General features: G+C 40.2%; 1 protein-coding gene across 6 annotated transcripts in view; it reads right to left on the reverse strand.

Moving 5' to 3' along the window:
• Nucleotides 1–19,018, reverse strand: part of LOC104667848 (SMG1 nonsense mediated mRNA decay associated PI3K related kinase) — a 120,102-nt gene that overhangs the window by 39,601 nt on the left and 61,483 nt on the right. For all 6 annotated transcript variants that reach the window (XM_030925055.1, XM_030925058.1, XM_030925056.1 and 3 more), the window contains 13 exons: nucleotides 18,799–18,963; nucleotides 17,246–17,400; nucleotides 14,633–14,775; nucleotides 14,281–14,482; nucleotides 10,670–10,779; nucleotides 9,546–9,693; nucleotides 9,012–9,171; nucleotides 8,161–8,281; nucleotides 4,423–4,671; nucleotides 3,381–3,665; nucleotides 2,116–2,260; nucleotides 1,869–2,007; nucleotides 52–282 (listed from right to left, as the gene is read on the reverse strand). In XM_030925055.1, the coding sequence (XP_030780915.1) occupies nucleotides 52–282; nucleotides 1,869–2,007; nucleotides 2,116–2,260; nucleotides 3,381–3,665; nucleotides 4,423–4,671; nucleotides 8,161–8,281; nucleotides 9,012–9,171; nucleotides 9,546–9,693; nucleotides 10,670–10,779; nucleotides 14,281–14,482; nucleotides 14,633–14,775; nucleotides 17,246–17,400; nucleotides 18,799–18,963 (2,253 nt within the window). The remainder of the gene's footprint in view (nucleotides 1–51; nucleotides 283–1,868; nucleotides 2,008–2,115; nucleotides 2,261–3,380; nucleotides 3,666–4,422; nucleotides 4,672–8,160; nucleotides 8,282–9,011; nucleotides 9,172–9,545; nucleotides 9,694–10,669; nucleotides 10,780–14,280; nucleotides 14,483–14,632; nucleotides 14,776–17,245; nucleotides 17,401–18,798; nucleotides 18,964–19,018) is intronic.

Consider the following 19,018-nt stretch of genomic DNA (forward strand, 5'->3'; position numbering starts at 1 on the left):
TTTGTTTAATAAGTTTCCAAATTAATTTTCTTAGAACACTGTGCTACATACTTGACCAGCGTTGAGTTTAAGGAAAGTAAAGTATGCACTGCAAGAGAGTTTGTATAGGCTGAATATTCTATCTACAACTTTCCTCCACACTTTAATAACTCCTTCAGTTGCACTTTCATCAAGTTCTGAAAGCCATGGGCAGCTTGATATCAACTGACGCCAGATAACATCAACCATGTCATCTTCTTCATTATCTTCACTCTCTGTTATCTGAAGGGTTATATCTTCATCCTGAAAAGAAATTGTGCACAACATTCTATTTTAAATACAAATTGAAAAGGAAAAAGGTATGCAATTTGACTATCATAAAAACATTCTTCTCATATATAAAATTATCCCAAATTTAGTGTTATATAAACTAAGTCAATGTCAGTATGCTTCTCTTCATGATACATTTACTAATATGAAGCCAATGAAGAAGAATACAAGCATTTAGCAAAGATTAGACTTTTCTGGGGTTTCACTGTACTTTAAACGCTTCCAAGTTACAATACAGTATTCTGCCTGCAGAAATTTTTTTTTCCTTGTGACAAAGTCTCATTCTGTCATCCAGGCTGGAGTGCAATGGCATGATCACGGCTCACTGCAACCTCTCTGCCTCCCAGCCTTCCAGGTTCAAGCGATTCTCATGCCTCAGCCTCCTGAGTAGCTTGGATTACAGGCTCCCACTACCACACCCTGCTGCTTTTTCGTGTTTTTAGTAGAGACAGGGTTTCACCATGTTGGCCAGGCTGGTCTCAAACTCCTGACCTCAGGTGATCTGCCTGCCTCGGCCTCTCAAAGTGCTGGAATTACAGGTGTGAGCCACCGTGCCCAGCCTATGCTGCAAAAAATTAATAAGCACAATCTGCTCAAAAGTTTGAAGCTGAATGTACACAGAATACATATACTAAACCTCATTCTCTTCAGAGTACTGTGCATGTATCAGACACCAGCTTAGGCAGAGACTTAGATACGCTGCTGTTTACAGCAAGAACTGATCGATATAGCTTAGCTTGGCAAATAAAATCCATGCCTTTGAGGACTGCAACTAAATAACATATTGCTTTGGCATTCGAGAATTGATGGAAGTCTGAAGGGAGAGAGTGTGAATTCTAAGATCATCTAGTCCATTTTCAACACTGGCTGCACATTAGCATCACTTAGTAAGTTTAAACACACACATACACACATGCACACACACGTCTCACTCAGAATAAATGGGGTTAAGTTTCATGCACTGGCATATTTTAAAAGCTCATAACCAAGGGTTAAGAACTACAATTTCTGATAAGAGTAATTTAAAAAGAAATTTAATTTACCTACAATGAACTTCACTTATTAATTTTTTCTTTTGAGACAGTCTCACTCTGTCACCTAGGCTGGGGTGCAGTGGTGCGATCTCACTGCAACCTTCAAGTGGTTCTCCTGCCTCAGCCTCCCGAGTAGCTGGGATTACAGGCATGTACCACCACACCCTGCTAATTTTTGTATTTTCAGTAGAGATGGGATTTTGCCATGGCCGGCTGGTCTCAAACTCCTGACCTCAAGTGATCCAACCACTTCGGCCTCCCAAAGTGCTGGGATTACAGGTGTGAGCCACCATGCCAGGCCAACTTCACCTACTTTTAACAGGACTCTAAGGAAATGCCTTATTTTCTCAAAAGAAGTATATTCTTCTTAGAAAAATAAAACTCATTTTCATCTTAAAACGCAGAAGTGTTTATTTACAACAACAATTGGTAAGCCCCATTCATTTATCAAATATATATGATCAATTTTCTCAAAATCAATGATTTGGAGTAGCAGTCTTGCCCCAAGCACCATGTTTTCCTTGCCTGAATCCCTGCTGGCCGACATACAGCCTGTCCAAGAATACCATATATTCTCTCTTTCTCTTCCTCAGTTATAGTGTCTGGAAGCAGATTCTGAACTTCAGATTTTTCTCTAGGCAACAGACGAACACCTTCTCCCTGACTATAAAAATGAACAAGTCATCAGTATTTTAGCTACCAAAACTTTACCATATCAGCAGACATTTAAATATCTATTTATGCAATGCATAAACTACACATTTAAACATACCTGGCATTGTCAACCACCTTTCTGCCCCACCTGTAAGCCCAGCTGGCCAACGCTGCCCAAGATTTGGCTACTTCAGGTGCCTGTACTGAAGATAGGTGATACAACTGTCCCAAAATGAAGTCAGGTTCTCCAACTCCAATATGCACTGCCATAATGGACAAAAAATAATTATAATAAAAGAACACAACAATGTAACATTCATAAATTCCTAATGACACTCCCATTAGCATTTTAGGTTTTTATCTGCAAACAATCAAAAGTTCCATAATATTACTGTACAAAACTTGGTAAGGCACAAATATGAATTCTGTTGTCTAAAAGGTTGGTATGTTGAAATGAATTCATTAGCTTCCCAAGTAAGATTAAATTATCTCCTGTGGAAGACATCAACGTCTTTCATGACACTGAACACTGTAAACAGTCAGGTGTCAGCTGTGCTGTAGAACGTCTTGCATTATGAATCTGACTGGCTATTTCCTCATGATCAGATTCACTTTAATCATTCTGGCAAAAATAATAAATAGGTGATGAGTATACCATTTCATTCATACAGACTCATGAGGCAAACATCTTTATTCCCTTGTTAGAGGTGAAGACACTGCCTGCTATGGTGCATTTGCCAAGATGAAGATTTATAATGATGACAAGACAAATCCTTTACGAATATCAAGACCCTATCAAAATTATTAACACCAATGTAAGTAACTAAACTCTCAGACTTCAGCACAACAAAACTAAGGTATACTCTCCTGTTTCAGCAACGAAAATCATCTCCCAAATTTTCTCTCAAATTTTAAAAACAGGGGAATGGTGCCTTCCACAACAGGCACTCAAACATGGAAAGACTCAACTACCCTATCTGTAAGGTATCTTTCTGTTACTAGCACTAGCATCAGAATGGGAAACTTGAATCTTTCTATAGTTTCTGTGTTCCACCAAGCAATACGAACACAAGTAACTATTTTAAACCTTTGTTGCTCTTTCTATTGTGAGGTGAAATTTTTTGATATGAGGGGCATGATTTTATTGTCAGCAAAAACATCTAAGTCCATAAAAGCAAACAGCCTGGGGGCAGAGTTCAGTGACTTCCAAAATGGCATTCGATCCTAAATATGTTTTAGTTATTTCCCAACAATAAAATAAACTCAATTTCCACAGTTACACTTTTTATGGAAAATTATAGCCAGCATAACATTATAAACTTTAAAACAGAAAAAAAAATAGCTTCTAAAATTAATATTCTAAAGCTAACAAAGAAACGCTACCTGTAGATTCACTCTCGATCCGAGGATACTCTTCTTCCATCGTATTAACAGATGGCAGTTCTATTAAAGTGAGTATGTTTTTAGACAAAGTAGAAAGACCTGTGAAGTTCTGTTGGTGCTGAGCTCTGTAAACCTGTTTCAGCTGTCCTGAAATCTCTTTCCATTCTGCCTGGATCCATTTAGCCAGTGTCAGAATTGACTTAGCAACTGCATATTCAGCTTTCGCAGACTTGCAGAAAGATATGGCACAAGAACTCAACATTTCCATTGCATGCGTTGACTGGCCTACAGAAAACCACAAAGTCAGAACTTAGAAACTTTAAAAGCAAATGATGGAGGGAGGCACTTGGGTTAGAAAACAAACAAAAATGCAAATGACTGACATTATTTCAGTGTAAAATAATCAACTTAAAAAAATAGAGACAGGACCTCACCATGTTGCCCAGGATGGTTTTAAACTCCCGGGCTCAAGCAATCCTATTGCCTCAGCCTCCCAAAGTGCTGAGACTGCAGGCATGAGCCACTATGCCCAGCACAATCAGGGCTCACTATAGCCTCAACTTCCCAGGCTCAAGCAATTTTCCTACCTCAGCCCCTCAAGGAGTTAGAACTACAGGCATGTTCCACCACACCCTGCTAATTTCTTTGAATTTCAGTATAGCTGAGGTTTCACTCTGTTGCCCAAGCTGGTGTCAAACTCCTAGGCTCAAACAATCCTCCCATCTTGGCCTCCCAAAGTGCTCAGATTGTAGGCATGAGCACCTGGCCCAAAATAGTAAAGTTAAAAAAACATGTAAAATCAGTGATCAGTGATCTCTGGAAGTATTTCTTACTGTAATACATTGCAACAAAATTCTTTTAAAACCACAGAATTATAAAGGTAAGTCAGTAACAAGCAACTTATTATTCAGGATGCAAATATTCTTCAACAGATGGAAATAATCAACTTTCCTATTACTACCTTATAACATACATACACAGTAACATTCATATACATGATTTTTATTATACTCATGTATTAACCATAATTAATTTTACTAACCTGCTGTATATAGCAATTTTGTTTTCTCAATATCAAGTTCGGGCCCCCATTTTTCATCCACTTGACCTTGGGTTGATAGTTTTTTAAAATGTTGGACTAAATCTTGTGCAGTGGTGGTCTTTCCCAGCTGAACTTCACTGCACTGTGCCAGCAGTCTTGTTGCAAGGGACACATTCCCTCGTTTTCTAGCAAATTTTGCTGCTGTTAGACCTAATTCCATAAGATGGCTTCTAATTGGGACTGTTTGTTCTGAGGAGAAGAAAACGTTTTATTAGACCCTGATTTGTCTAAACCAGACTGCATGGAAACATGGCCAAAAAATTATTCCCCAACTATCCCTCTTCCATACCACCTCCCGAAACAAAGATAACTCATCCTCAAATCCCTAGCAGCTAGCATAGTGCTTGAGATACAATGAACAGGTTTTGCTAAATTAAATGTGTACAATGAAGTCAAGTCAAGTCATTCATTTCAAGAGATTTCTTTTTAGTTTCTGAATCTTTGGCAAAAAACCTGGGCCAACGGGTAGGAAGAGCAAGGAAGCAGGGAAGGCTAAATCATCCCCCCACACTTCTGTAAGTACCCTCTGCCCTATAACCATTCTCTTGGTTTTCTTTCTACCTTGCTGAAGAATCCTCAGTCTCTCTCTTCCATCACTCATCTATTAAACACTGGTGCTCCCTGGACTCAGTTCTAGGCTCTCTACTCTTCCCACTGCACACTCTCCCTGGACATCATCATCTTTTCCTGTGTCTTCAATTACCACAGAAACGCTGACAACCGTTCAATCTTCACCCAGACCTGACATCTGAATCCCACCTGCCAACTGGTCACCTACACTCTATTTATTTCAAGAGAGCTTCCACTATTGTCAGTGATGCCAAATGGAGTTCATTTTCTACCACCCTCCAAATCTTTTACTCCCTTTGTCCATTTTCCCCTTCTCAAGGAAGGGCACAGGATCAGCCGGCTGCCTGTGAAAGTACTTGGCCACCATCACAGACTTTACTTTCAACCCTCATAGCCCATTTGCTTTTTCCTTCCCCTACTGCCACCCTAGTTACCCTCTTTAGCAGAGACTTCAGCCTAACTTAGGTCCCTTTGCCCCCATTCTTACACTCTTCTAATCCATTTTCCAACTTGCAACTGAAGTGACATTACACAAAGGGTAAATCTGAACATTTAACTTCCCTGCTTAAAAGCCTCTGATGACTTCTCACTGCCATTCTGACAATTCCAAACTCCCGAATTTGGCTTGTTACTGATGCCTTCCAGCATTCATTTCCAATCCCAAACTCATCTAGTGCTCTGTCTCTCCCTACTCTCTCTTAGGTGAACTGAGTCATCTAAGAATCATTATTTTCTCTGGCCTGCGCACATGCTTTTTCTAACCAAGTCAGCCTGCCTTCTTCCTCATCTTTATCTTCCTTAACTCTCGGCTTAAATGTTACTTCCCCACAAGTCTTTTTCTGATTCCTAGGATTAAATCAGGTGCACTCATTATTTGCTATTCCTTGTTGTGGGTTTTTTTGTTTGTTTTTTTGAGACAGGGTGTCACTCTGTCACCCAGGCTGGAGTGTAGTGACATAATCATAGCTTGCTGCAGCCTTCATTTCCCAGGCTCATGCAATCTGTTCCCTCTCAGCCTCCTAAGCAGCTGGGACTACAGGCACATGCCACCATACCCGGGTGAATTTTTTTTTTTGAGATGGAGTCTCGCTCTGTCGCCCAGGCTGGAGTGCAGTGGCACGATCTTGGCTCACTGCAAGATCCGCCTCCTGGGTTCACGCCATTCTCCTGCCTCAGCCTCCTGAGTAGCTGGGACTACAGGTGCCCACCCCTATGCCCGGCAAATTTTTTTGTATTTTTAATAGAGATGGGGTTTCACTGAGTTACCCAGGTTGGTCTGGATCTCCTGACCCCATGATCCACCTGCCTCGGCCTCTCAAAGTGCTGGGATTACAGGCGTTAGCCACTGCACCTGGCCCACAGCCAGGTGCTTTTTAAAACTCTTCGATTAGAGACAGGGTCTCGCTATGTTGGGTCGCTGTGATTGATGTCCTTTTTCCCTGCCAGAATCTACAATCTCCTTGATCACCATTATATCCCAACATAGAGCAGTACCTGGTACAAAGCACATTTGATCAATATTTGCTGAATAAACAAATAAAAAAGAAGAGGAATGGAGTTCTTTCTCTGAATACAACTGATGGTTACTGACTTTTCTTCTCAATTTAAAAACTTATGTGATATAAAAAAAGGACTGGCTGGGCACAGTGGCTCATGCCTGTAATCCCAGCTACTCAGGAGGCTGAGGCTTGAGAATCACTTAAACCTGGGAGGAGGAGGTTGCAATGAGCCAAGATAGTGCCACTGCACTCCAGCCTGGGCAACAGTCAGACTGTCTCAAAAAAAAAAAAAAAAAAAAAAAAGGGACTGGAAAGGAGATGAGGGTACTTGTGAAGCCATACTATATGACACGCTCTCTTCGACTTTTATATACCTTGTCTCATCTCTTCATCTCATATAATCCTTACAAGTATCTCAAAAGTGGGGTAATCCCCATATAATTGAAAAGGAAAGCAGTTCCGAAGTTCAGTGATTTGCCCTTAAGGTTCCTCAATCTGCAAACATGAGGCCAACAATCCAACCCCAGGTATGTTTGGCAGTGAAGGACCAGTTGAGTCACAGCTGCAAGTAACCACCCTGCAGTACAAGTCCTATCTTGGCCGTTAGCTTATGTTGACATTTAACACTCAAATTTACTCAGTAACACCAACTATCACGTTTTCCACTAAAACTCCACAGCATTCTGGCAACTTCTCTATTTTAGAGCAATAAAGTAAATTGTTAGCATCCCTTTGACATATAAATATTTACACAAATAGCAATTCTCTAGCCATTTATTTGGAGTATTTAAAACCCAACATTCACAGTACATTTTATGTGCAAAGAATTTATGTTCAGAATACAAAAATAAGTCTTATGTCTTCATTAAAAGTGGGTGAAGAATTTGAACAAACATTTGAAAACTAAAATACACAGTGGCCACTATGGAAATGAAAATACACTCAACATCATTAATCATCAAGAAAATGTAAATAACACTATGAGATAATAATCACTACATATGCACCACAGTGATTAAAATTTTTTCAAGTTAAGCCACGTGACTCAACAAGGCACATTCACTCAAGAGAAACATAAATATACGTCCACTCAAAGACTTGCACATGAATGTTGAGAGCAGGTTTATACTTAATAGCCCAATGTGAAAAAACCCCAAAATCTATCAAAGGATGAAGGGAGAAATAAACTGTGGTATATACATATAAAATACTACTACTCAATAACAAAAAGGATTGTATTCCTGATACATGCAATATGGGTGAACCTTAAAAATACCATGCTGAGCAAGAGAAGCCAAACACAAGAGAACATGTTATGATTTCACGTACATAAAACTTTAGTAAAGACAAGTCTAATTTATAGTGACAGAAAGCAAATCAGTAACTGCTGACAAGGCAAATGAAGAGATGACCACAAGGGAACCTTCTGGGGTAAGACGGTGTTCTGTATCTTGATCGTATTGGTGGTCACACAAGTGAAGACATGTTAGAACTCATCAAACCATACACTTAGAATGTGTAATATATACCTCAATAAAGCAAAATTTAAACACACACACACACACACACACATCCCTTTAATTTTCTCTTAAAAAAAAAAGCCACTTACCTTTAATTTTCTCCAACAACCGATTCTGGTACATAGTATACCTTAACGCCTGCATCCATGGCCTTACATCATGCTGTTTACATGAACGTAAAGCTTCACTGAAGAGTGGAATAAGACAGTCCTGCCAGAGAAAAACCAAAATTACTTAACGTAAAACAGGCTCTTGATATGTCTGCAGATACATAGCAAGTCTTAAGTCCAAGACTGCAACATAGTTTGGCTACTTCAGACTGATTACAGTAGTTTTATCTATTACACTACACCTTTACATCATTTATCTTCTACTTACAAGAGGCAAGCACACAGTAAGAGAAAGCCTTTTGTTCTGAAGGGAAACTTTCTTCAGAATATTAAGTCTAATTTATCAATAAAGCACATTACAAAAAAAAAATCACAGCACATTTACTATAAAGCAGACTGCTAAATTGCAAAAAAACATTACAACTAATGCTTTATAATGAGGTTCTCAAAGATCATCATTCGTTCGGAAGCCCTCATCTCTGGTTGAACTTTACCCCACTTGGGATGAGGAGGAGAGATCTTTGTTTGCAGCAAATCCAAAATTTACGTAATCCGCCTAAAGGAACTGTCTTTACATACACCACCTCCCACCCCAAAAATAGAAAAAAAAAAAATTGAGCAATTTGCCATCCTTGAGATTATCTCAGGTTCTTCCATCTGCCCCATGTACTTCCCAAATGAAAGACTGCCTGAAAACAGCATGTTAGACTCTGGATTTACTAGCTTGTCCAACCACAAATCCTGTATCAAAAAACTCAAAAAATTAGGTCTTTGTTCTACAGTAATGGCCATTAATAGTCATAAGAATGTGCTTGTAAAAATATACAGACCTCTGTTGAAAGTCTGTTAGAAACTGTGTTCTCCAAAGCAGATGAGCAATATAGCTGCAAGGTACTTAGAACTGGCAAAGACTGCGAAACTGTTAGAGTAGAAAGTCTCAGAGGTCCAACAGAGATGCGGGATGTTTGCTTCAAATACTTTACCACATTTCTGAAACAAAATATTTACTGTTGATTAATGAAAATTACAATTCATAACCACTCAAAAAATAAAGCAATTGATAACATGCTATCAAACTGACATCCAAAGTTGGGGGAAGTAAGAGGAGCAGCCTACTCTATAATAAGATGATATTAGCAAGTCAAGACATTTGCTTTTGGGGACTTTTACATTTTACTTCATTTCAACCTCAGTTTATGTTGGCAAGCAGCATTCATGTATCATATGACTTCTACAACTAAAATGAAGCTATTAGCGCTAGTATTTAGTAACTTAGTAACTCTCCTTCCAGCCCTCTTTCACCCCATGTATGTTTATCACATGATATATACTATGTACATTTACCTCCATAAGAGTAAACTTACTCAGTTATAGACTGCCACTTCTGATCTTGTTCTATCGGGTTTAAAGCAGTTGCCAAACAAACAGAACTTCTTAACAACTGAACCTCAATGGATTTCTGAAGTTCCCTTGGATCTGGACTTAACATGTTAGGAAGCAGTTTCTTCATGTCTACAGAAGTTAAATAAAATGTCATTAAGTTAATGTGCTTTTATTATAAATTTTTATTTATATTTGGCATTATTAAAAAATAATCACCAATGAATAGCTCCTTTAATATTTAAGGCAGTTAAACACTATAAGCATTACTGAGAACTATATAAAAATCATCACTTCATATAAAATTACTGTACCTCAGATGCCTAAAAAGCAGTTGCCTTCAAAGGCTCAAAAATCAGTAAGTCGAGGCCGGGCGTGGTGGCTCACGCCTGTAATCCCAGCACTTTGGGAGGCCAAGGTGGGTGGATCACAAGGTCAGGAGTTCAAGACCAGCCTAGCCAAGATGGTGAAACCCCGTCTCTACTAAAAATACAAAAAATTATCTGGGCACAGAGGCAGGCACCTGTAATCCCAGCTACTCAGGAGGCTGAGGCAGGAGAATCGCTTGAACTTGGAGGGCAGAGGTTGCAGTGAGCCGAGATCGTGCCACTGCACTCCAGCCTGGGTGACAGAGCGAGACTCTGTCTCAAAAAAAAAGAAAATCGGTAAGTCAATCTACTATTTAAGGGGACAAATCTAGACCTGCATTAGCAAATCTTGCTCAATCCAGAATATTCGTTCAACTTTTTAATAACATTTTATAAAGAGTTCCATTTGTGATAAAGAACCTAATTAATGAGCCACATCAAGATGAAAGCCAAGAAAAATATTTAGCTGAAACACTACTTTGTCCTTTGTCAAACAAAACGGCTAGATAAATCTCAAAGTATTAAGGTGGCCATTTTTTTTTAATTTGACTTAATTTTAACTGCTTTTCATTTCCCAAATCAAACATAAATAGGGCAGCCCTAAATTTGTTGCTTCACATGGGATTCTGCCCCCCAAAAAACGTAAAATAACCTCCAGATTTTCCAGTAAAATAATACTAAGCCAAACATTCTGAGCAACTTGTCCATTAAAATAATTTTAAAACTATTTTCTCAAATACCTATTTTTTCTTTTGATCCTCCAGCAAGTAGATTGATATTTTCTCCTGGTAACAATTCTAATTGCTCGGTACATTCAACAAATTTTCCAGACTCAAAGCTGCTTAATGATCTGTAATTTAAAAATCGGTTAGCTTGTATTCGCAGCCTGTGGAACCATTAAAAAAAAAAACAAAAACAAAAACAGAACAAATTCTAGGAAGACAGCAAAGTACAGAGCATTCTTCTGACAAAATTCCTTCCACGAGGATGCCACTGTTTTGGTTTTTATGTTGAAGATGTGACTACCATTTAATTAGTACTCAAATTAGAGTGGCAAACCAGAAAGTCACAACTACAGGCTTTCAGTGGAGTTGACTCGCCCCTGTGTCTCCTTCCTGTTTTCGTGTGTTGCAGCCTGTTCTCTTCAGAGCCTAACACACTGATAGTAGACCTCTGCAGGACAACTTTGACACCCAGTTCTCTCCAAGCTGCGAGTGAGCTCCCTGTGCAGCCTCACTCCTCACCCACAGCATGAGCCCTTGCAGCTCTCCCAGCATCACAGTCTTGTATCTCAGTCCTGGCTTCTTGCACTGCTGGCATCACTCTGTCTCTCTCTTTCTCACCTACTTCTCTTTTTTTCAAAGAATTCTTCTCTTTCATCTGCTTATATGAAAAATAATGACACCTCTGAAATTCTTTCCTGTAGTCCTGCAGCATCAATGCCAGGAAGACAGGCCTTATCCTCCCAGCTCTGTTGTTCCTTTCAGATCCCTCACCCTGTCCCCATTTTCATGATAGAGGCTCTCCAGCCAGGAAGAAGACACTGTTTCTCTCTCTCTCTCTTTTCCATCTTTGCCTGTCCCTCTCACTGTGTCACTTCCCTTATAACTCAGCCTGAGGCCAGTGTTGGAAAGGCACATCAGCGGACTTATCCTGTGCCTGATTCTACCTAGATCAGTACAACCACCAGCTTCTCAGGGGGAGCCTTGCGTACTGGGCATGATGAACTGATGCCAACACATTCATCGTTTCTGCCATTAAAAGGTCCTAAAGTCTTCTGCAGTGGCAGGTTCCCCAAGTCCCCACTATGCTCTACAATGCCCTATGCTTTCAGCTAATGACTGAGTCCTCAGAAAAACAAACAAACAAACAAAAAACACAGGCTTTAATTTCCTCTACCCCTACCCCCAATCTACCATATACTGCCCAAATTCTCTCTACACCAACTTTGACTGCTTTCCTTGAGGCATAGAAAAGGTGAGGTCCAGTTAATCTATCAGTTCTTTCTCCTGTCTCTTCAACCTCTGCTTTCCAGTGGCTCCTTCCCCTTGACCAAAAGAACATAATCTCTCCAACATTTAAAATAAACATTTAATATTTCCGTCCAGCAACAGCTTCCCATCCTCGACTTAAAGAAAAACTCACTGACCAAATAACTTAACTCAAGCTTTTCATTTTCAAACGTCTCTACCACTCAATACTACTCAATCGAGCTGCTTCTGTCTCTCTACAATACTCTTTTTCCTCATAATCCCTAGAGCATCTGACAAGCCTGACTACTCCCATCTAGATGTTCTATATCTAGGACACTTCCCTCCTCAATGTCCCTGTGTTTTTTTGAATGGCTTCCTCTCCTATCCTTTCACAAAAATGCTAAACTAGGATTCTGATCCAAGCCTTCCTTCCTCTTCACTCACTATTCTCCAGAGGCTTCTCTCTGGTTTGGTGGCTTACAAAGGCTCTAGAGTATAGAGACTGAAAAGGAAAAAGGGCCTTTTCTGTGTGCTAATGATCTGCAAATCTCTCGAGCTTAGACTTTCTCCTTAGTTCCAAATCCAATTCTTAACAGCTTACTCAACAATCTCATCTGCACATTTCTTTAGAAATCTTAAAACATGCTGGGCGCGGTGGCTCAAGCCTATAATCCCAGCACTTTGGGAGGCCGAGACAGGCGGATCACGAGGTCAGGAGATCGAGACCACCCTGGCTAACACGGTGAAACCCCGTCTCTACTAAAAAATACAAAAAAACTAGCCGGGCGAGGTGGCGGGTGCCTGTAGTCCCAGCTACTCGGGAGGCTGAGGCAGGAGAAAGGCGTGAACCCGGAAGGCGGAGCTTGCAGTGAGCTGAGATCCGGCCACTGCACGCCAGCCTGGGCCACAGAGCAAGACTCCGTCTCCAAAAAAAAAAAAAAAAAAAAAAAAAAAGAAATCTTAAAACATGGCTTGTTCTCTGTGTGCTCCTATTCCAGTTAATAGCATTGTTTCTTTTCCCTCTACCATTGCCCTCACAAATTAATGGTCTCCATGCTTCCACACTTGCCCCCCACCTCCAGTCTTTTCACCATAGCAGAATGAACCACCAAGTCAGATCACAACTCATCTCTGTTCAAATCCCACCTGAAATTGTCAGTCTTACTAGAATAACAGCCAAAGTTCTTTTCTCAGTTCCCAACTATTTCTCTGCCCTTTTATCCTACTGTTTAAGGCGCTCCTAACCACATAGGCCTCCCAGCTATTTCCAGAACACTCCAAGCCCATAGTTCTCACATTAGGTCTGGGCCCAAAGGGCATCCTGATGGGCATGATTTGACCTTGTGACTTCCCTCCCAAGGTCAGCTTTACCTAACTGCTTTCCTTATGGCATAGAAAAGGTGAGTGAGGTCCAATTAATCCTTCTATCAATATTCTTTATGTAATCTTTGCTTTAAAAAGTTGGAATTTGTGGCTGGGCGCGGTGGCTCAAGCCTGTAATCCCAGCACTTTGGGAGGCCGAGGCGGGTGGATCACAAGGTCAGGAGATCGAGACCATCCTGGCTAACACGGTGAAACCCCGTCTCTATTAAAAATACAAAAAAAACTAGCCGGGCCTGGCGGCGGCGCCTGTAGTCCCAGCTACTCGGAGGCTGAGGCGGGAGAATGGCGGGAACCCGGGAGGCGGAGCTTGCAGTGAGCTGAGATCGCGCCACTACACTCCAACCTGGGCCACAGAGCGAGACTCCGTCTCAAAAAAAAAAAAAAAAGTTGGAATTTGTGTCTGTTTTATGTGCTGCCTGGGTCGTAGTACGTGCTCAATGAAGCAATTACACATTAACCCATTTAGCAGTAGAAGGCACGGGTATCAGACAAAGTCTAATGACCTTTATCTTCCCAGCCAAGTGTCTGCAACAGAGTGAGTGCTCAGTTTTGAATTACAGAATTAATAAAAGCACAGAGGAATGAGAGGAAAGTTTAATTTACAGATGTTCACAAACTCTGTCCTTATTAGAATAAATGTTTTTGATATATTCAGACCTCATTTAGAAACAAAGCCATCAATTGTGATTCTTTATAAAGCAGTATAAATTTTTCTTTATATTCACTCTGGCATAATCTTCAAATTGTATTAAGGTTTTAGAACGACAGGTTCTGAGAATTAATACCAAATGACTATCTCAGCAGTCTGTTTTCCCATTATACAAATACGTTCCTCACCTGTGACATCAGTTCCCTGTTGTCATTTTCATAATGGCAGTAAGTTAGAAATATAACCATTTTGTATTACTACATATGATCAATTTTAATATTTTTTTGCCACAGGAAAAAATCATAGTTTTTGAACTCGTTTTATAATTGGAAAAAGAAAGCCTTACTTTATATAGTTGAAGTCAGCTTTCAGGTTGAGGGAAGTGCTACTGGTACTCTTTTTCAAGTCATGGATAGCGTTCTGCCATTCCTGTACAGCAGCCCAATCGGCAACTGAGATGTAGCACTCACATGCTTTATTTCCTAAATAATTTATAACCTCAGGGGAAGAGTCAGTCGGTTTGGACAGCACAGTTTTTCTGGATTCACCTGAAAGTATGTTATAAAATACGAAGAGAGAGATTCAGCTCAATTAGAAATATTTCAAAGAGCACAGAAACCCAAAAACATAAAGTAAGATCATCAGTACAAAATATATTCCTATAACTTTTGCTTTATTTAAAAATACTGAATGCTCACCATTCAGACAATGTTTCGGGCTGGCACTGTTACGCCCAGCATTGGCTAAGGTGAGCACCGATTTGTCAAAGCTGGAAATGCAGCAATCAACACCTGTCATAGCACACAGGTGTTCCTGGTACTCCACAGAGGCCTTTTCAAACCTGAAAAAGCAAATTGAAGCAGTCTTATTTATTTATTTACTTACTTTTTTTTTTTTTTTTTTGAGACGGAGTTTTGCTCTTCTTGCCCAGGCTGGAGTGCAATGGCACGATCTCAGCTCACTGCAACCTCTGCCTCCTGGGTACAAGCGATTCTCCTGCCTCAGCCTCCTGAGTAGCTGGGATTACAGGCATGCACCACCATGCCAGGCTAATTTTTTTGTATTTTTAGTAGAGACGGGGTTTCACCATGTTGGCCAGGTTGGTCTTGAACTCCTGACCTCAGGTGATCCGCCCACCTCAGCCTCCCAAAATGCTGGGATTATAGGCATAAGTCACCACGCCTGGCCTTTACTTACTTATTTTTTGAGACAGAGTCTTACTGTCACCCAGGCTGGAGGGCAGTGGCATGATCATGGCTCGCGGCAGCCTTGCCCTCCCAGGCTCATGCAATCCTCCAACCTCAGCCTCCCAAGTAGCTGGGAATATAGGTGCCCACCACCACACCCAGCTAAAATAAGGTTTTGCTATGTTGGCCAGGGTGGTCTCAAACTCCTGGGCTCAAGCGATCCATTCACCTCAGTCTCCCCAAGTACTGGGAGTTCAGGCATGAGCCATCGCACCCAGCCCCAAAGGAGTCTTATTTTAAACACACATATCTCGTTTCCGCCCTGTGCCCCAAAAACGGTGCAAGAATAAATTGAGCTAAAACAGTGAGTTGACTATGGTGGGGGGAGGTTTGATGTCTTCCTCACAACTATGAAAGTAAATTTAAAATTTGTTAAATGTTTTTTTAAAAAAATGTAAGACAGTATAAAAGAACTAGTGGAAAGTACTGATAAGTAACTGATGGCAGTGTGTGGAAAGGCTTTGCAGAAGGATAAAATGCAAGAAAAGATGCACAAGTAACAGATCTAGATGCATAATGCTGAAACACAACATTAAACATTAAAAACAAATTATAAATCAAGAAATTGGATAGCATCAACAATCTTACTATTTAATAAAATTTCACAGATTAACACAAGAAAAATTGAGAGGCCATGAAGACATGATCCATGTTTTAAAAAAATCACAAAAGGTCACTGTATGGGGCAACTTCTACTATTAGTCATTAATAAAAATATAGAAATGTAAACTGCAATAACTATTTTCACTGATGGTGGTGGCAGCATTCTTGCTTCTCAGTGACTGTCAGTATCCACAAAGGTGAAGGGAAGCGGTACTCTATTATTAAGGATATAAACTGCAGCCATCTTTTCTGTAGAGTAACTTAGCAATAGAATGTATCATAAGACTTATGATTTGACAGTCTTTCTTCTAGTAAATCAGTTTGTGTGGAATCCAAGAAAGTAATCAGAAATATAAGCAAAGATTTTAAGTGCTATGGTGCATTAAGTTAGTAAAAAAACATCGGAAACAACCTTAATGTCCAACAGTAAGAAATATTAAATTATGGTATACTCATAAATACAAATCTTCATTAAAAATAACATTGTAGAATATTTAACATGGCAATTTTTTGTTTTGTTTTGTTTTGTTTTGGGATGGAGTTTCACTCTTGCTGCCCAGGCTGGAGAGCAGTGGCACAACCTGGGCTCACTGCAACCTCCGCCTCCCGGGTTCAACCGATTCTCCTGCCTCAGTCTCCCAAGTACCTGGGATTACAGGCATGTGCCACCACACCCCGCTAATTTTTTTGTACTTTTAGTAGAGACGGGGTTTCACCACGTTAGGCTGGTCTCAAACTCCTGACCTCAGGTGATTCGCCCGCCTCGGCCTCCCAAAGCGCTGGGATTACAGATGTGAGCCACCACCTCCAGCCTAACATGGCAAACATTTTTTTAAATACTGAATGGGAAAAGGAGATCATAAAACCATGTGCCTACGTACGCTGCTGTTTTGGTGAACAGTGGAGAAAACGACACGAAAGAAAAAAGAATTACAAAAGCATATGGATATAGAAATATGGAACTACAAAAGCATACATACCAGAAGTTACCACAAAGATATGGAAGTATGAGCAGTTATTTTATTTTCCCAAATTTGCAAGATTTCATCAAACTAACATAAATGGACACAGAACAAGCTACTCTACCTGGAGGAAGCAATGAGTCTGAATGTAGAGTTCAGAGGACTAATGGGCAAATACTCTGACAATAAAGGGTAATTTGTATCAGACTCTGAGGCAAAAGGAGCTCAACTAGGGATCAAGTTCAAAAGCATTTATAAACCAACTGACAGGTCTTGTTTTCCAGTGTGATTTCCCACTAATTCTTAAGTAAGAAAGGCACTCAAGTATTGCTAACTAAAGAACAAACTGAAGATACCTCCTGATGAAGTGATTTATAGCAACTTTCAATTGCTGAAAGCAAACAAAGCTGTTTTACGATTTGGCTACAATGTCAGTGAGTAATACAAAGAATTTAAACATAAAGTAATTCTATCACCCATTTCCTTCCTTCCAACCTACCTCCCTTCAGCCTGTTGCGCCACTGAGTTAATCCACAGAAGATTTTTTCCAACAATAGATGATGACCAGACAGCAATTCCCTGTATAGCTTCAGGACAATGAAGTTCACATAGTGCTTCTACCACCATCATAATGGTTACTTCCAATTCATTCCCCTGAAAACACAGTCAGAAAAATTAAGTCATCCAATACCATCAAACCGTAAATCCCTATAAAATTTACAACTGATCACAGTCTGTGCCTGCTTAAAGCCAAATGTATTTAACAATTATTTTCACAATTTTCACATTATTTAGCTCAAAATTCTTTAAAATGTTACATATAAAATAGCCACAAAGGGTGACTAACAGAACCTTAGCAGCACATGGATATTTGTACCCCCACCCCAAAATTACTCAAACATTTAACCTGTGACCTCTGTAGGAATAACACATGGAGTAAAAAAAAAGCAAAAATTAAATATAAATAACAGGAATTAAAGAATGACTAACTTCATGTGTTTGAATACTGCTTGACATGACCTGAATTGCTAAACATTTTGTTATTTTTGGATTCCAGTTATTTATTATAAACCCACTTTCAAGCCAGGAATTACTCAAGCATTTGTCATACATTATAAAAACAATTTCTCGGCCGGGCGCAGTGGCTCAAGCCTGTAATCCCAGCACTTTGGGAGGCCGAGACAGGCGGATCACGAGGTCAGAAGATCGAGACCATCCTGGCTAACACGGTGAAACCCCGTCTCTACTAAAAAATACAAAAAACTAGCCGAGCGAGGTGGCGGGCGCCTGTAGTCCCAGCTACTCGGGAGGCTGAGGCAGGAGAATGGCGTGAACCCGGAAGGCGGAGCTTGCAGTGAGCTGAGATCCGGCCACTGCACTCCAGCCTGGGCGACAGAGCGAGACTCCGTCTCAAAAAAAAAAAAAAAACAAAACAAAACAAAACAATTTCTTCTGGCCAGGTGCAATGGCTCATGTCTGTAATCCCAGCACTTTGGAAGGTCGAGGTCCGCGGACCACTTGAGGTCAGGAGGAGTTCGAGATCAGCCTGGTCAATATGGTGAAACCCTGTCTCTACTAAAAATACAAAACTTAGCTGGGTATGGTGGCGGGTGCCTGTAATCCCAGGGACTGAGGCAAGAGAGTCGCTTGAACCCAAGAGGCGGAGGTTGCAGTGAGCCGAGATCGCACAACTGCACTCCAGCCTGGGCGACAGAGTGAAACTGTGTCTCCAAAAAAAAAAAAAGATTTCTCCCACAAACATATTTTTAGAATTACCTTTAAAGTTCTAAACTTTGCACATAAGAAATATAGTTTTAACGTGTTCTAACAAGAACAAAAACATGAACATTATTTTAACATTCTAACATTGTTTCAACATGAATAAAATAGGTAACTCTGGCAGTTGTTGCTTTTACAAAATACAGGATCAAAACCTTTGAAAATGAATCCAAGCTTTAACTTATTTTACCCATAGATTAAATCACAGCAAAGGAATTAAACCATGTTTTCTTATTAACAGACGTAAAATGAATTCCAAACACATCACTTTACCTGAGATAGATTGGTTGTTTTCATCTCTGTAAGCAAGTCAAAGCCATGTCTCACTGTCACTGCAGGCTGGCCTGCCAACAATCCTACCCTCATGATGGAGAGTCGAATCCGTGTTAGCCAGTCCTGACAAGTTTGGCGATTGGTATAGAAAAAAGTTCTAATGACCTTTATGATAAGAGAAAGAAAAGCTCAGGACTGGTTCAATTTATAGGTAAGGATG

The sequence above is a fragment of the Rhinopithecus roxellana genome, chromosome 20 (genome assembly GCF_007565055.1).
Source record: "Rhinopithecus roxellana isolate Shanxi Qingling chromosome 20, ASM756505v1, whole genome shotgun sequence".
Classification (NCBI taxonomy): Eukaryota; Metazoa; Chordata; class Mammalia; order Primates; family Cercopithecidae; genus Rhinopithecus; species Rhinopithecus roxellana.